This window comes from Papilio machaon, chromosome 21 (assembly GCF_912999745.1).
Source record: "Papilio machaon chromosome 21, ilPapMach1.1, whole genome shotgun sequence".
Classification (NCBI taxonomy): domain Eukaryota; kingdom Metazoa; phylum Arthropoda; class Insecta; order Lepidoptera; family Papilionidae; genus Papilio; species Papilio machaon.
In genome coordinates this window covers 5,541,798-5,561,700 of record NC_060006.1, presented here as the reverse complement: position 1 = coordinate 5,561,700, position 19,903 = coordinate 5,541,798, and the positions used below count along the sequence as shown (strand labels likewise).

Sequence of the window (19,903 nt, the reverse complement as noted above, 5' to 3'; positions counted from 1 at the left end):
ATGGTTTAAAATCGACACAAAATTATATTGCATACGATGTAAATTAATATTATGGAATAAATAAAAAAAGTAATGCAAACTCTGCGAGACATTGTGGACGTAGGCAGAAATATGATCGCTTGCACCTGTCGAATCTGTCTTACTTATTCAATGGCCTTTAAATCTTGCCATTAGGACATTGAACTTAACGACTGTTCTTTAAATTTCGAACTTGTAACAAATTTTCTAGAACTTGAAACCTTTGTACAAAACGGGTGGTTAAATTAATTATGTACGACTTAAAGCTAGTGTTTTTATTTTCGTTTTTGATTTGGAGCCTGTCACTGAACAGTGAATCAATAAGCAATTAAAGATATATGCCGGTGAAAAAACGTTTCAATTCAACAAATATGGTTATTTATTTTCTTCAAGCTTAAATTGCTAATTTATTTAGTACTTTCATCTTTTTATCAGAACATAAAGTTAATAGGAAATTTCCACTCTTCACTTTATGCAAACACATTGTAACTTAAACGAACCTGAGAGCTTAATAACTTGTTTGATGCAGCGAATAAAAACAATTCTTTATAATTTATATAGAAACTAGCTGTCACCCGCAAATTAAAAATAATTACGAGATATAAAAAAAAAATAGTAGCTTGTGTGTTCTTCCAGACTATATTCTATTCTATATTTATGCCGTTCTGGAGATACCGTCAAACAAAACATCCATCCATCGATCCATCTAAATCTATAATTAGATATTGAGGCCAAGTCACCAGGGCAACATATATCGGTAGTAATATAACAGTTTGATATTTCTCTCCCAAATGGAAATTTCCACTCTAGTCTACACAAAGTTCCTTACAAAAGTTCACTTATTCGCTTAATTACTTCTCATTATTAATAACATTATTAATACCAGGATATTATAGAAAGTGATCTTCATTCTTTTGACAAATTTATAAGAAACATTTAATTACCAGTTTGGCTTTGTGTTTGATTTATATAACAAAACGAAAGTTTATGGAAAATTTCCTTTACAATGACTAATTGGGAACGTTAAGTTTCCATTTAGGTTTTTTTAGTAACTTGACATCACATTAGCGTGTTATTTACTAAGAGATTTTTTCACGTAAATAAAAATAACGTAAAATATATTGAGATTTATTGTGGAAGGATACAAAGATTGACGAAGACGGAAGAGAGTATGGGTTATATGAATGTGGATATGCATATGAAGGGATTGAATTCAGATATGACTGATTGAAATGTATATAAGTAGTACTATGCCGATCATTTGTAGGGAGAGATAGGATAATTGAAGACATAAGTTCCGATTGTATAGGTCCAAGTTCAAAAACAGAAATATATCTATCTATATATATATATATAAAGAAAGTCGTGTTAGTTACACTATTTATAACTAAAGAACGGCTGAATCGATTTGACTGAAAATTGGTGGGCAGGTAGCTTAGAACCAGGAAACGGACATAGGATAATTTTGACCCCGTTTTCTATTTTTCATTCCGAGCGGACGGAGTCGCGGGTAAAAGCTAGTATATAATAAAATAAAGATATAACATGTTAGTAAATTACGTTAGCATTATATTGGATATATGAAACATAATAGAAGCCTTTCTCTGTCCACCCACAACACAGATACAAAGGGTGAGAGGTATCAGGTTGACTCAGAAAGTAGGCGGACTGTATTATACACTGTATTATTACTAGAAATGATGCTTTAAGTAGCTGTCGCCCGCGACTCTGTCTGCGCGGAATTTTGTATTCTTCCAGACTATGTTCTACATTTGTGCCAAATTTCATCCAGATCTGTTGAGCCGTTCTGGAGATACCTTGTAACAAATATCCATCCATCCATCTATCCAAACATTCGCATTTATAATATTACTAAAATATAAGTTATTGACAGTATTTTTACTCCATTATGAATTAAAATATATATTATACTATATACTCTGGTAAGCTTTTACTTTTTAAGATAACATCAATAAAAAAGTCAAAAACATGCGTAAAATACGATTTTTTACTATAATTTTTGTAATCTATATTTTATTTTAAAAATTGTAGGATGCCACATTATTATTATGAAAATTAATTGCACAGTAGACTGTAAACAATTTCTGCATAAAGGCTTCCTATACTTTCGGTTATCTCGGTTCATTTTCAAAGAAACGCTTGTTTTTCCTTTTGAAAAACATGAACTGATTGCTGTTCATTCAACTGAAAATAATTGAATTTTCTACTCAAGGAACTTCCTATATTTTTTATTCGTTGGTTGAACAGAGTTAGTTACTATCCTTGTGAATATACTGCCAGCTTTAATATAGACTGAATTCAGTAAGAAAAATAAATAAGTTACCTATACACGTCATGAAAATTATATTTAATTCTAAAATAGTCTGCTTACAATAATGTTATAACTATGCGCATCTTATATAACATAGTCGTGAACTTCCCCTGAAACAATCCCACATCTTTTCCTGTTGAAAAAATCGTAGATAACTTAAAATATCCGTATGTTTTTGAACTGATGATTCGTCAGTGGGAACTGACGTTTAAATCACGCTACCAGGGTATCAGTATTATAATTTTACTACAGTTTACAATTGCTGTTATCAGCGTGAATGAAGCGGCGTCAGACCACGCCCATTTTTATCAGTGTCGTATTTATAGACCTGACCTCGGGAGACTGACCGACATATGCTTTAGGAAAGTTTATTGTTTATACTTAAAGTTGAAATTTATTACTGGATAATGTCTTCTGAGAGCATCGGTGGCGCACTTGTTGTATCGTCTAGGTTCGATCCCTGCCTTGTTCCGATGTGTTTTTCGATTTTCGAATTACATATATTTATGCTGCACATGTCTGATAAGAAATTCAATGATATGTGTGAAGTCAACCAACCTGCACTGAGCCAACGTGGTCAACTATGGCCTAGTCAACCCTAACTTGGGTAGGCTCCGAGCCCCTCAGCGGAGACATATAGTGAGCTGATAATGTAAGACAGCGCTTAGTATAGGAACACATGGTACAAACAAATCACTAGGGTTTTGTTTTCGGTGACGTAATGGGTATTTATGTGGATAACATGTTTTAAATCTACACTACTCGTAATCTTATCTGTTACCAATATTATAAATACGAAAGTTTAGATGGCTGGATGGATAGATGTTTATTAGAAGGTAGGTTCGGAACGGATTAACGGATCTTAATGAAATAGGCTACTTATTAATTTTTTTAAATTCCAAGCGACGGAGTCGCGGGCGACAGCTAGTAAGGTAATAAGGATATAAACTTACAAGTGACTTGTTCTTACAATTTACATAATTCTTTACAGAAAGTTTCACTCCCTAACTTTAAATCTTTAACGGAATTCCACAGAATCCTTTCAACTGCTCGCGTAGTACCAAAAAAATCTATGAAAATATTTCAAGTCTTTAGTAGTATGTGCTGTAGGTATTTCGTAGTCAGACAGTATCTATTATAATAAAAAAATAAGTAAACATTTCATCCTTATAAACTGGTCACTATCAATATATAACAGTCCCTGTATAAGGATTTTCCCGAATGGAAAATCCCATTCCAATTTTATTGCATGGTCGTTTTAAAACAGGATGTAAGGGGCATGAGTGCTGTAAGTGGCAATTTATCTCGTCCAATAACACCTTCTAATATCGACTGGGACGTGGCGAGCGAAATTACCTAAAGCCAGCAGCACACGATCCGTTTTAATTAAACAGTCGAACTGTTCTGTTTAAATTGAATGAAGAAATTTTTAAGATGTAGATATACTATCAAACTTCTACACCAAAAGTCTGCTTAAGTTAAAACAACTCTTACAGCAGCCATATGTGTCTGTTTTCCCGCCACTTTTTGCCGCCATTTTCAATTATATATGTTTTATATATTCCATTTTTAGCCGACTTCAAAAAGAAGGAGGTTATTTATGTATATGTTTTATTACAATAGTACATTGTAAATTAGTTCTCGACCGCTGTGGGCCGTGTAATGTGTAATGAATTTGTACACGCACTGCAGCAAAGCGGTTCCGCTTATTCCCGCGTCGTGTCGTGTGGTCACACCACGCTTGTTTCTTGGAATGATCTAGAAATTATTGTACAAGGAATTCCATCTTTGTGTTTTAACAGTGAGTTTTCATTATCGTTACACATGTATTACAACAATATCGCCAACCAAATATTAAATTTGTATAATTTCGTCTCAATAAGGGGAAGTTGAGAAATAATTCTTAACAAACGTTCTATAAAAATTATAAGAGACTAACCGTTGGTTTCTGAGACCAAAAACTCTGTATAAAACATATCATCATCCCTGTCATCATCTTTGAAAAAACAGAGATAACAATGTGTTTAATTCAGTGATTTTGGTATCAGAAATGAAAATTACCATACGATTAAATAAGGAAAAATATATTATCAGTATACGGATATTAATAAAGCTTTTATACTGCATCATACTACCTAATTCACAAAACTCATGTTAGTATTTTGTTAAAGTCAGTCATCATCAACCTGCCTTTGTCGCTACAAGGGGTCAGCTCAGTATCAGCCGCCATATTTGAATTCACCCCCTTCTTACACATACATTTTACACAATCCATCCATACTTTCTTCAGTCTTCTACCTTTATAGTCGTCCACATTCAATCTCATTACTTATTTGTTAAAGTAAAAGAGTTATTCATGTAAAAAAATCTTAAGTTATTCATCATCATCATCACCAGCTCACTATACGTCCCCACCGAGGGGCTCGGAGCCTACCCCAAGTTAGGGGTGACTAGGCCATAGTCAACCACGCTGGCCAAAATGCGGGTTGGTTGACTTCACACATATCATTGAATTTCTTCTCAGATATGTGCAGGTTGCATCACGATGTTTTCCTTCACCGTAAGAACGTCGGATAAATGTACATATGTAAATCGAAAATCGAAAAACACATTGGTACATGGCGGGTTCGAACCCAGGACCCGCAGATTGCAAGTCAAGTGCTTAACCCCTGAGCCATCGACGCTCTTCTTTAATAAAAAGTAAATTAAATTTAAGTTATTCATAATTAAGTCGAATTAAGATGCATGCACGAGTTTTTAAATAATAAAATAGTCTTAAAACTAGATCGAATTTCAAGCTAAAAATAGAACGTAACAATTTCTTGCACAACATTACATATATAAGCTAATTCCATTTTTACACAAATACGATAACACTTTAGTCAAGGTCACGTAATCTGTCCTTATCTAATAACATAAATAAGAAAGAGATGACCACGCTGACTATTTTTGGTTATTGACATAAATTAATGATATAATTTATCTTTCATTATTTGTCTTAGGTTTCTGAAACCAAAATCCCCGGACCATATTGTTATCTCTGTTTTGTCAAAGATAATGAAAGGGATGACGATATGTTTTATACAGATATTTCGGTCTCAGAAACCAACGATTAAAATTCCGAGAATTCAGAGATGCGTAATAAGAATATATAAGTGATATTTATTGCGGAAATAACATCACTTGTGTTATTGTATTTTTTATAACATTTTATTGAATACTAGCTGTCGCCCGCGACTCCGTCCGCGCGCAGTTAAAAAAAAACTTAATAGCGGTATGAATTTTTTCTCGCCTTTTAAACCTTCCCTAAACCTCCATGAACATTTCAAGACTAAGATAAGATAAATCCGTTCAGCCGTTCTCGAGTTTTAGTGAGACTAACGAACAGCAATTCATTTTTATATATATTGAAGATGACATTTTATTAGGTTGCAATTTAAAAAACGTTTAATAAAAATTTACATTTCTATACACAGGAATTTTTAACAATTGTAAAGCCCGCATTAGCTGATGCACGACTGTTATGCTCGACCGGTGCAATACCACGACTATACAGAAGACCATAGCTTCGTCTGAAGATTGACACACTTCCCCGTCTTGTCCTTATTAATGCCAATTGAGGTAGCCGATTAATTCTTTGCTACATTTTACTCAAAAACAAAATGGCCACATATCTTTGTTGGATTTCTCAGAACATCCTACTAAAGATTCATCAAAGTGTGACCATTCGTTTAAAAATGCGTAGGGGTCAAACACTGTTATACCGACCCGACATAAAGTGGGATAAGGAAGTTAATTTCCTACCAGTATTTCACAGCATACTTATACAAGGATATATGACCTGATGTGAGAGGCGCCGCTATCGCGGTTAGTCCTGCCCGAAAATATGTAAAACCTAATGGGCATACAAAAAAACTTGAGAGGTGTCAAGGGACACCCGGATGGAACGAAGTTCCTTTCAATTAATTAGTGAAGGAACCAATGTTTATTCTATGCATAAAAAACTTAAGTCTTCACAAGAAGTATAGAAGTATTTTATTTCTATGAATTTTCGTTATGTATTGTCACGTCGTTGCCATGGTGATATAGCAAAAAGTGTCGTGACAACTTTTCGTAAGAATTTTTTCCGTCTAGCCCCCTTTCACAACGCGCGATAAGGAACTTCGTTCCAAAAACATGACATGACAGTTACAGTACGAACAATACGAACGAAACTTTGTGACACTTTTTTACATTTACAGGGTGCCCTAGTGAGTCATAATTATATTTGAATTATGTCCTTGTCGGTCTATACGTGTTATTGTAGCTCTTATGGTGAGAGTTTGCAGCATGCTATTCGTTTCTAAGTGGGAAGGGAATTTAATTCTTTAACTGTATTCCGTTCGCGGTATCGCCCACTCCCCCGTATGTGACAACAAATTGTTGAAGTAAACATGTTTATGCTCGATCAACTCTAACGTAGTTTGACGCTTGTTATTCCGCTCTGTTTAACGCAGGAACCTTCTTATAGGGAAATATGATTTATATTTGCAAAACATTAGATTATTAAGATATTTATTATTAAATTAACCTACTTCGAAACTTTTACGATTTTATTTACGCTAGCTATATCTATTTGTCGAGGGAAAAAAATGTTTAAACCGTATCAAATATTGAACTTTGGCTACCTCTTAGTTAGACAACATTAGTCGTGAAGCATTTCTATGTATTATTATATTATGAGGTTACAAACGAGCAAGCGGTCATTCGCTGCAATGGCGAAACGACCGCTGCCCATAGACATCCGCAATTTCAGATGCGTTGCCTGCCTTTATTCGACGGAGGAGACTCACAGAAAGAGAAGGTTTCCCCTTCCTATGCGTTCCCTTCTCTATCACATTCACTTATCCTTCCGATCGTTTCCTTATAAGAAAATAATGGGAAGAGAAAGAGACAGACATCAGACGAAACGTGTTACTACTTTCACTTGACGCCTGTCTTCTGTGTGGTCGTGGTATTGTACCGTGGGAGCTGGCACATACGTTTAACAGATGAAGTTGTTACTGGCGTCTACCACAGTTATCTCAATTTTTTTCAAAAAGAACGAAAGAGACGACAAAATGTTCTTTTACAAGTATTACCGCAGTTAGTTCGCTAAGGAAAATTACCCAATGAGACAGATAGTCCTAGGAGATAAGAAATCAACCCGGTCACCGACCGCTCTTGTCACTATACAATTATAACTCAGTTAAACGATACACTGTTTAATATAGTAAATGAATGAAGTGTCTTTTACAATTTGATTCGTTTGTTACTTCTGTTACATTAATTACTCGTTTTAATATTACTTAAGAAGTCTCATACTGAATACAAAATCTCTTGTTTTATATTACAAGGTGGCAAACGAGCAAGCAGCCACAGGAATTCGCCGAAATGGTGAAGCGACCGCTACCCATAGACATTCGCAATTGCGGATGCGTTGCCTACCCTCAATCGACGTAGGAGGAGACGCACAAAAAGAGAATATTTAACCTTCAAATGCATCTCCTCCTCCATCAAATCCACCTCCCCTTCCCATCCTTTCCTTATAAGAAAAGGGTGGGAAGGGAAAGAGGACTAAAATTAGGCCTCTCTATGTTGTCACCGAATGACAGGGATTGACGATATGTTTTATACAGAGGTTTTGGACTCAGAAACCCACGGTTAGTGCAGTTGTACATATGCTAATTCTTAAACGACCGAGTACAGCGGTAAATATTGTCACAAGAAATTATTAAATAAAAATTACAACGGTATATAATTTTCGTAAACAAGTTTATTTATACACTACTGTTATTTGAAAAATTCTCTCTTGTTTAAGATATTAGGCGTTCGATTATTTCGGTTTTGAATATAAGAAATGATCAGAATTAACAACCAAATGAAAATCGTCAAATATCTTACTGCTTACTAATATTATAAATGAGAATGTTTGGATGGATGGAGGTTTGTTTGAAGATATCTGCAGAACGGCTCAACGGATTTTGATGAAATTTGTCATAGATATAGACCATAGTCTTGAAGAACACATAAGATACTAATTATGTTTTTTTTAATTCCGCACGGACGGAGTTGCGGGCGACAGCTAGTTATAAATTTAATTGAAATAAAAGTAAGAGTAGTTACTTTGATTCCAAATTATTTGTCATATTTCTTAAATACTATTCTTGTCGAATCGAATCCTTTATATAAATAAACCCAATCTGTTAATGACTAACTGTTACACAACAGTCCAGTTAATGCGTCTACATTCAACGCTTCCGCGTGTTTTGACGCAATCTGCCTTATTGAGTTGTCGCTAAACAAAGATGCCAATGTAATTTAATCAGTAGAATAAACTTTTATAGTTTTATTGTGATTCTAAATCAATTTATATTAACCTACCAAGATTAAAAGGAGGTTTTCAATTCGCCTGCATGATTTGTTCATCATCATTTCTCATTGCCCTTTTCCTTACGATAGTCCGTTCAGACAGACCAGGCGGAAAGCAAAGCACATTTTTTGTCGCAAGTGAAATTAAGCTTTATAGGATTAAAATAAGGTTTAATTTTAATTTGCACGTCTTTTTATCATGAGCAAGTTTAACACATCCTATGCCACTACGATTTTTCGTATGAAATTGGATTCGCATTGGGCAGACGGTGACATGGAACGTGTTAAAAGAACAATTAGCTACATTTCAAACACTATTAAACAATAATTTAGTTTATCAGTGTAGTTTATTCTAAGATAGTAATATATGTTGACCGAAAAACATACAAACTCAATGACGTTTATGACGATAATTACTCGTATATATGTTAGCGATAAATATTACTCAGTACCTATATCAGGGATAATTGCCTTTACGAATTAAGTTAAGAAAAACAAGTAACTTACATATTTAGCTACGCATTTTGAGGTAACAAACACTTAATACTTCACTAATACTTAGTTTTTTTTTTAAATAACTTTATGTCGTCTAATTTATAAGAACGCGGGAAGCACGTACGTCAAACGTGTGTCATTGACTGACATAATGCAACAGGAGTACAGATAAAAAATACCAACATTACAGATTATTTATTCTATGCATTATGTAATTGATTTGAATTCGGATTATGATCAAAGAATGAAACGTCATTTCATTATTATAATTTAATATTACGTAAGTCATTATTTTTACAGATCGTGGTGGTCAATTAAAATCAGATAAACCTTCTCTACTGCTTTGTTTTTTTTTTTGCTTGTTTGCTTAATTCATTGATATTTTTAAAAATGTACGAATAGAGTTATACCAGTCCTGTACTCATAGATAGTAGTTGCCGAGCATAGTGACAGTTATATTTTACAGTTTGGAGACTGGAGTTGTGACGATCATGATGTTGTAACCTGCAGCATTACGATGACTTCTCCGCTCGATGACAGCAACTTGCAAGTTCGACTTAAATTATCACCTTCCCTTTAGAGTGCTACTAGCATGAAAGAATTGTTGTGTTCATGGTTCAGATTTCATTTCACATCATGACAGGCATGTTCATTAAATTTTTTAATGTAGGCGTGAGCCAAATAGTTTATAGCGTTGTTAACGATTTAAATTGTGCTATAATCTGCAATAGCTCGTTATGGTGTATTGTTCAGTGGCAGTTGTGCAAGACAGCGTTAGACATTCGGCGGCGTTGCATTAGGAAAATTATGTGCAACAACAACAAGTACGAAATTCTCATTTTCGTAATGTACGCTGCGGTCGACCTTTATTGTACACTTAATGTGTATCGCTTGCGGCTCGTATTGTAACTGGGTCGGCGGGGAAATAAAACGTCGGTAAATCATCACTTCAATACAAATTTAATATTTAAGACATTCATATTCAGGTAATAAAAAGTATTCCGCTCGGCGGCAAGGTACATGGACACAATAAATTAACTTAACGGCTAAATCAGTCTGACGGTGGCGCCGAGTGCGGCTCGACTTATCCTAGTATCACAGATGAGTAGTGCGGTGGGGCGTGCGCGCGGGGCGAAGCGGACACGCGCGCCCCTCGCTCCCGGTCACTCCTCCGAGGCCGACGACAGCTGCGTGCTGCCGCCAGAGCTGAAGGAGCCGCGGCACGCGGCCTCCGGACCGCCGCCCGCCGCGCATTCCCCCGCCTCGCCCTCACCCTCGCCCGGGGATAGCGTGCGCAGCAGGTCGAGCGCGGCACGCGCGCGCTGCCCGTCAGCCACAGCCGAATTCGCTGCGCCCGTGCGCTCCCAGCCGCTCTTCTGCGGCAGCAGCAGTCGGCGCGCTTCGCGCTGCACTCGCCGTGATCGCAGCGCGAACAGGAAGGGTGAGGCGGCCGAGGCGAGCAGTAGCAGCGCGAGCGCGGGCGTGCGCGCTGCCGCGCCCAAGCCCGGCGCCGCCGCCGACAGCAGCGCGGTCACCGCGTGCGGCACGTGCAGCATCACCAGCGCCCCGGTCAGCAACCCCACGCGTGCCGCGCGAGACTCCTCGCGGTACCGGAACAGGGAGGCGTTAGAGATTCTGCAACGGATTGAGGTGATCCGCGATCCGCTCGTGGCCGGCTGTGGCGCGCGCTGTACGGCCAGCAGCGGCGCGGCGAGTAAAGGTGCCGAGCTCACCGCGGGCAGGCCCTTCCTCAAATCCTCTGTCGACTTGCCGTCCCTCCTCGAGGCGCGCAAGCTGGCGACGGACGGACACCGGACCGGACGTTCTGGGGGCAGCAGGAAAGGTCCGAATTTGCGGTCGGTCTCAACGGTGGGGCCATCTCGTTCGTCTATTTTTAGGGTTAGGCCCTCGCCCTCCTCGACGAGGTCGGGCAAAATGACAGGTGGCTCGTGCAGCTGCAGAGCGCTGGCGCCGTGAGCGCGCGCCCGCAGTCCAGAGGAGCGTGCCGCGCGATAGATCCTCGCGTACATGACGCAAACAACTGTGATGGGGACGATGACGCCCAGCAGCAGGTAGACGACGTAGTATGTGAGCTCGAACACTTGCAAAGCGGGTTGGTTCGGGCGCAGATGGTGCGCTATGGCAAGGGCGGAGCGCGCTGCGGCGGCGAGCGCAGCTGCCAGCCAGGCGGCAGCACAGAGAGCGGCGGGACGACGCTGCAGCAGACGCGTGTGACAACGCAGTGGGTCGGTGACGGCGTGGTGCTGGTCGAGCGCGATGAGCGTGACTGCGAGCAGCGCAGCCAAGCCGCAGGCCGCCGCTGCGCTATCACCCGCCTCGGCCCACGTAGCTGCGCCCGGGCCCCCTCTCGCCGAGTGCTCGCCAAACAGCGCGGGCGCCAGCAGGCACGTCGTCAATAGATTCGTCGCCAATAGATTTATTACAAACCTGGAACAACACAGAATAATCATAAATTAAAATGACAGACATTCACACGCCTTTAATTTAGTAAAATAATTTTAACTTCCACTAATATTTGCATACTTAAACATCGATGCAAGTAAATCATCACTGTTGTAGTATTTCGTGGAATTCCTATGTTATGGTTATCATTCTGCATGAATTGATGTACTATAGTTTACTGTAAACGTTAGATCGCGACCTTATAACTCTCGGATACTAATAAAGTATCAAAGTTACGGCAATCAATATGACGGTTGTGTTCCGAAGCCTGTGGTGGTCAATATCGATGTTAGAATACATGTGTCAGAAAGGTTTGTTTACAAACAACTGCGACCCCGAGCCGAGTGGTACAACCAATGGAAATAGAATCCGTGAAAGCGTAAACAATGCTCACACGACGCATTACAAATGCCTTTTAGAAATGAACTGAATATTAACTGTGGTTAATTTTAAATTGTAAACATTAATTTTCTTCTCATCCGCATTTATACCCACTGTTCCAACTCTAATCACTCTAGTACCTAATTACAACTCCATACTTTTTTTAATTTAGTTTTTGAGGTTATGTCCGCTTTTCTATTGTTTGTTTAAAGGGTGTGTACATTAACAATTGCGCCAGATGTTTTGTCTTTCGCAAATCCTATTTAACTATTTAATATGCTTCACGCAACTATTAGATGTGAGCAATGATAAGATTTAAACATTTAAACGTACAAGGACTTTCGTAAACCTAAGCAACGTCGGTGTCATAGTTATTTTTTATTAGTGACATGGTAACACACATATTTTAGTCATTTTGACACATATACATATTAGAAGTATGTGTTTTAAAAAAAAAAAATTGAGTTGAAAAAATGATAAATTGCATCGAGATAATGAATGAAAAAAATCCCATAATACATACGCGAAAAATGTCTTACTATGTCAAACAAAATGTAGATGTATTCTCTAAATTAAACAAATTATACCATCGGGTTTAAAAATAATTTTGTATCAAGGAATTTTTTTTGGCATAATTTTTTTTTTGATTTCGTTATAGTTTTACATGTGAGAACATTTCATTTCTATTAGTTTTTTATACATTAACACTATCAAATTCACACTTCCCCAAGTGCTATATATTGTTAAATAATTCTTCCAAGAAATATCATTGGTAATAGTTGCCTTTCTAAATCAAAATACTACGAATACAAGGTCAAGTATGAATGTTTTTCTCTTCCGCCATTTTGTATTGCATTTAATTCTTTCAATACAGATCATAAAGGCAATTTGTTTTAGTAATATAGACCTCATAATGCTGTCAGCCGCGAATACGTTCGCACGGGATTAAAAAAAACTTAATTAGTAGACCATGTGTTCTTCCACATTATGTTCTACATTGCCAAATTTCAGCGAGATTAATGCAAACGTATGGTTGTCAGAAGGTATAGAGATCAATCCATCCATCCATACATTCGCATTTATAATATTAGACTAATAAGATATATGATTATGAAGATATTTATGACTTCAACCTAGAATAAAAAAAAAATGTTTTTTTTTTTAATTATGTTTATAACAAAAAAATTATTATATCTTGCTTTTATTACAAATACGCTGATGGATTAGGGAAAATAAATATAGACGTAAATAAAAAAAATGTTTATATCAATGGCTGAAAAGACATTTTTACCCATTAAATATTTTTATTCCGTTTCAAGGGAAGGTTACGGAAAAGGCGTTTAAAGCAAATAATCTTAACCTCAAAAGTGTAGATTGACAAATAACTCATTAAAATACAGAGCAAATAAAAAATGTACATTTAAAATATTTTCATAGTTAACGGAAATATTACGATTTTATGTTATTTGTTTTTATTAATAAAGATCGTGATTCACTTTATAAGCTGTGGTCAAGATCATAGTTCTATTTTTAAAAATGGAATTCGATTTATTTAGGGCAAATTGTAATAACATGGTGTTAGTTAACGGTCTTATTAGAAACTAGATTTTGCCTGCGACTCCGTCTGCGCGGAATAATAAAAAAACTGTATAAGTAGTCTATGTATTCTTCAAGACTATGTTCTATATCTGCGCTAAAATTCATTAAGATCCGTTGAGCAGTACCGGAGATATTTTCAAACAAACATCCATCCATCCATCCAAACATTCGCATTCATAATATTAGTATTATATATTTCTTTGCATAAATAAAAAATTAATTACATTAATCAAACAATATTATGAAAAATTACGATTTATAAAACAAACATAGAAGGAAGCTCAAGTGTTTATGTTTTCTTTTATTAATGCAACAAGGAGAATAAAAGCAGTTAGCAACTTCTGACATGGACGTACATCCAGATTGTTCTGATTTCTGCATATGCAATAGATTGCCCTTGTCTCAACCTTCATACAGATTGTATTTGAAAATCAAATGCTTTTATTATAAAGAATTTATGCATGTTACAAACGATATATAGGTAAAGCGGAATCGTTCTCTATATTATATTATTCATTGATTTCTTATGAATGTTTGAAATATGCAATTCTCCACATCATGGTTACAGAAGATGCTAATAAATAGACCTTGAGACGACAGATCTAGGATATTAAGTTTGAAATGTTTGTTTTTCATTTCGTTACAATTTACCTATATATACCTTCACCCGCGACTCCGTCCGCGCGGAATAAAAAATAGAAAACTGGGTAAAAATTATCCTATGTCCGTTTCCTGGTTCTAAGCTACCTGCCCACCAATTTTTAGTCAAATCGATTCAGCCGTTCTTGAGTTATAAATAGTGTAACTAACACGACTTTCTTTTATATATATAGAAGATAGATATATTTAAAAGCTTTATAAACTTCTTATGTGTAACATTTCAGGTTTATTCGTTCATGCAATTACCTTCAAAATTAACATAGTGTTAAAACTAGTTTAACCTATATGTTGTTATGCTTCTAAAAAACAATATCAAACGTCTGAAAAAAAACTATATAATTATCAATTTTACAAAGTTATCTGACCCGGTGGGCATAAGGTAAAATAAATTATGAAAGCTCACTGTCGCCTCCCTAGTCAAGAACTGTAGCTGGCTTTATATATTTTCTGACAGAATTAACTGCGATAGCAGCGCCTCAAACCAGCCCTGAAGTTTGACTCACTATTATAAGTTTATAAGTAAAAAGAACTTTCCAAAGCTTTGATTTATATGGAAGAATAGAATTTCATTTGATATATATTACCGGTGTGTCATGGAGCTCCAAGCAAATGGGTTTACCTAAATACCTATTGCTTATTTACTGTAAAAATCTATACTTATAAATATTTATATTAACCTATAATATTATTGTTTAACTAAATGTTTAAACATAACTATTATAAGCATTATGTTATGTTGAATCATTCATCTTCGATTATTATGTTCCCATCAATTTATTCTTGTATCCAATCTTTCAAAATCGTTGCCCTAAATACTAAAGCTAAAACATCTTGATACATTGTTACAATAATATTTGAGAAAGTATCAAAATACATCGCGAATTTTCTCCAAGTAGTAAAAGTTTCATGATTCGATCGTATAACTCATAAAATTTCAAATTTTACAACCAATAATATAAACATCTCTATTGAAGAAGTTTTTGACATACTCTCAGAATATTACCACGGTCAGCGGATATTTATTACAGTAATAAATGACGTCATCACAAATTCTGTTTTTTTTTAATAGGTATAGTATTTTTTACACGCCCGAAGGTCAAACGTGCAAACGGAATTAAATTCTTCCGTAGAAATTACACGATTCGGATATCGAGGTGACTTTACTGATCTTACTAATATTATAAATGCGAAAGTTTAGATGAATGGATGGATGGTTGTTTGTTAGAAAGTATCATTGGAACGGCTCAACGGATCTTGATGAAATTTTGCACAGATGTAGAATATAGTTTGGAAGATCACATAGGCTACAATATTTTTTTAATGCCGCACGGACATAGTTGTTGGCGAAAGCTAGTTTTTTATAATTATTTTTATTCCATTCTTATTGTTATCCGAAGAGTTATAAGTTACAGTTAATTGGGTCTATTATTATTTTAACTATTTATCGTTTATAAAGAACTTAATAAGTAAATCATCATTTAAGTCAATTAAATATAAAATAAATCTTTAAACTATAATTATTTAACCGGCCATGGACGCATTTGACATAATGACGATTCTATTTAAAATACCCATTGTCCCAACTTATCGGTGGCTTCATAATTATAACAATTGTCGCATACTATTTATGGTTTGATCTATTTCTGATCCATATAATTATTAATCTATGTAGTCAAGGTTGGACTAAGTGTAGGCGGCTTTAAGAGGACTCAATTAACTTAAGTTGTGTTTTAATTTATTTATATTAAAAACTAGCTGCTGTTCGCCACATTGTCACTTTGGACTATTTCAGATTATATCTCTGTTCCAAGATTGAGATCCATTCCGTGAAAAACATTCCTTTTTTACATCAAAAGGTGGCAAATGAGCTTCACTGTTAAGTCAGTCAAAAGGTGCAATAATATAGCAACTGACATTTACTGACATTAACAAAAACAGATCGTAACATCTCAGCTGTCGATGACACAGTAAGCACATGCATTGACATACCATAAGATGCCATAAGAAATCAACATATGTTAGGGCAGGTGTGAAATAGCGTGCGAGTACTGGCGTTAAATTGTTCCCTGATGCCTGATGCTATTTTATAACGACAGCAGGTATGTGAAGATAACACCATTTGTCATTTTTCAATCCATTGCCCATTTTGACAGATGATTCATGTTTTTGATCCTAGTTTCTTATAAACAATTAATAATGAAAGATCGTCGGTAGAGAAATTGTTAATTGTTTAACTGGACCGGACCTCAAATCTACACGTACAGGTTCAATCCTCACTAATTACCAATGGGTTTTTCGATTTTACGATTTTATATGTAAATTTATCGGTCGTTCTTACGTTGAAGGATAACATCAAGTGCAACCTGCACATATCATCATCTCCCTGGCCTTTTCTCACTAACGTGAGGTCGACACACACGTTTTATAAACCTTAAAGTTTTGGCTTAAGTTTTTACGGCTGGCCGCCAGCCTGTCGCCAACTCTACCAGTGCAACCTGCCCATATTAGCGAAGAAATTCAAAGATATGTGTGAAGTCAACTAACTCATACTGGACCAGCATGGTTCACTACAGCCTAATCACCCCTAATTTTGGTAGGCTCTGAGGCACTTGGTAGTATAATAACATATTAGCTGACGAAGAATTAATAATTGTTGGCCTTTATTACGCAAGTTAAATTCAGTTGCGAAACACGCATATCTATTTCTGTACATCTTCAATAGTTGTTAAGATGTTTTTCATATCTTGTTCCAAGAAGTATTTGTATGAAGATTGCACGCAACGACACGATGATTTGGGAATTCCCCGCTATATTTAATCTACGTTGGTTAATACTAGATTTTTAATATTGTATATAATCAGTTTTCCTTTTATGTGAATGATGATAAAATTTATCATTGATTTGATTTCATAGATTTGAGGACCTTACTTATATCAATTAAAAAAGAAAGAATGTTTATATTGCGAAGAAATTCAATGATTTATTTGAAGTCAAGTGGTTGACTGAGTCCTAGTCACCCCTAACTTAAGTTTGAGGTCCTTGGCAGGGATGAATAAGTTGACATTAGTGTGTATGAATTTCGAGTTACATGAATTAATTCTTATGAGAAAATGCGTTTCGTTCTGAATATCGTTTGAAATCGGCACAGAATTGCTTAACACATGCCCATTGTCTCTACGTGGGATCCAACTATTTTCACAACAGATTTCCACCGTTAGACATATACGCCATCTTGGTTCTTATTCAGACCATGACTCCGAAACTGTGTAAAATTATATAAAAAGTAAAAAAATATTCTATCGAGTTCATAATTAATGAATAAAGAAGGTTGTTTTTAATTTACTCTCATTTTTATAATGATACAAATCATTGTTGTAATTAATTTAATTATTTTCTACAAATAAAAACAAAGTTAATCAAAAATATCTTAACAATAAGTTTGTTTTGTGAAGAAAATTTTTCCTTTGTAGTTCCAATAATTTGACGTCTAATCAATTAAAAAGAATTTAACACTTCTATGAATGAAAACTTTTGCTACATATTTTACCTTTCATCTTTGACAATTAAAGTCACTGTCCTCTATAATCCACTGGACAGGCTACAAGACGAAGAATTTTGTGCCAATTTGATTTTAGGAATTTTGTGTGTGGTTTAGTAGCGGTGGAGAGGATTCGAATAATATAAATAGAAGTACTGTCACAACATTAACAGTCCCTTTTAAGTCTGAAAGAAGAAAATTTTTAATTTCCAAGCAACGTCCATATATATAGAGATCAATGTCTTAAAGTATTTTATGGAAAAAACATCCACGTCCAATATAAAAAAAAAACTGTAATTAAATTGAATATGATATAAGTTTCCTATCAACTATTTCTAACCGTCACTTTATTATCTCTATTTTTACATAACGAAGAAATTTTTAAAATTTACGTTTGGTATTAAAGACTTGGTATTCTTCGTGACATGTAAAAAATTGGTATAATTAAAATAATCATCGGATTGTAAACAAAATAATTATAGTACATTGTTGGAAAAACCGGCTTATTTTACTAATTAAAGAGTTGTTTTCAATTTATTATCTGTTACATGAAACTTTACCTTATTTTTAACTGATATTACTTGGCTCAGTAGTCGTGGGTTTTTGAATCCAAAATCTTTGTATAAAACATGTCGTCATCTCTGTCATTATCTTTGATAAAACAGAGATAACAATATGTTTTAAACGATAATTTTGGTCTCAGAAACCCATAGTAAGTACGGTTTTAAAATTAACTTATAGGCTATATTTGTTACTAGATTTTTAATACCGCACGGACAAAGTCGCTAGTTATTTATAAAACAACTTGTCAAATAAAAAAAAACACAAAAAATAGGCAATTTGTACGGATATATAAACAATACCGTACCAAACCTGACCACAAATACTTTGGGAATTATTAAAATCTTAAATTTAAAATATGAAATTACAAATTAGATTATAAATTACGTAATAATTAATTAAGAAATTATATGTAACTACTCGTGGGAATAAAACTGTACATATTGTTTTTGTTTTATAAAATTTGTTTTAATAAATTTTTTCTCAATTTTACCAAACCAATTTTCTTATATAAGAATTTGATCAAATAATTTAACAAATGAGCCAACATAGTTTGGCCAACATTGTAGAGCCAACCGAGAGGTCAACGACATTGTAACAGATTTACTTTTAAAGTGAACGTTTTAATAGTGAAGCGAGGATAATGAAAATATATACAACTTAACAAGGGCTTTCACCTTTTCTACCAACTGGTTCCCAACTGGTGTTTGGAAGAAATTGTTGCCAATTATAAATATACAGGAATTCTCGAGTGGTGCCATGTTATAATTTTTTCTCCAGTAACTTTTGTAAACGAAAACCCTGTTCAATTTATGTAAGTTAATTTAAAAATCGCCAGTATTCTTAAATACAAATCAACAATATCTGTTTGGAGAACATTAAGGAATGGATTCGTTATTAGTAACATATATATTTTTTTATTAAAACAAAGTGTTCGTATCAACGACCATGGCTAGAGCAGAGCCTGCCCATAGTAACGGAAGATTCCACAGCAACGATAAAAATATGTAGAGCATACGTGATATGTAGCAGGAAGTCTAAAAGATTGGGGCGCACGTAACACACACACACACACCTATGAAGATCGTGTAAATGCTCATGCTTGGTCAGGCATCTAAGAACGTATATAAGGCGAAATACACATCAAATAAACCTCTTCCGTTACCAGCATTAGGTGGTTTTACTTCCCCGTGCTCCGCATTGGGGGTGCACCGTTGATTATTGCCGGTGCACCTCCCGTGCGAGTTGTTCTGTATATCCGCAGTCAATCCCCTACCCGGGGCCGATTTAGGATGTACACAAAGTATTTTTTACATATTATAAAAATATGTTAACATTAATGTTATGTAGAGACGAATTATGAAGTTTTAATCATTTTTGTACCACTTATCAAGTATATTTTATTTTCTACATATCTAGTTACATTGTATTTAACGCTTGTGACTACTGTTAGTATGCTTGTCGGG

The 19,903-nt window shown here is 35.4% G+C and overlaps 1 protein-coding gene across 1 annotated transcript in view; it reads right to left on the bottom strand.

The window, feature by feature from the left end:
• Positions 1–10,244: 10,244 nt before the first annotated feature.
• The window catches only part of LOC106714561 (5-hydroxytryptamine receptor 1A-alpha), a 31,628-nt gene continuing 21,969 nt past the window's right edge, over positions 10,245–19,903 (bottom strand). Inside the window, exon 2 of the mRNA XM_014507635.2 lies at positions 10,245–11,683. Coding sequence (XP_014363121.2) covers positions 10,399–11,683 — 1,285 coding nt within the window. The 3' untranslated portion in view covers positions 10,245–10,398. The remainder of the gene's footprint in view (positions 11,684–19,903) is intronic.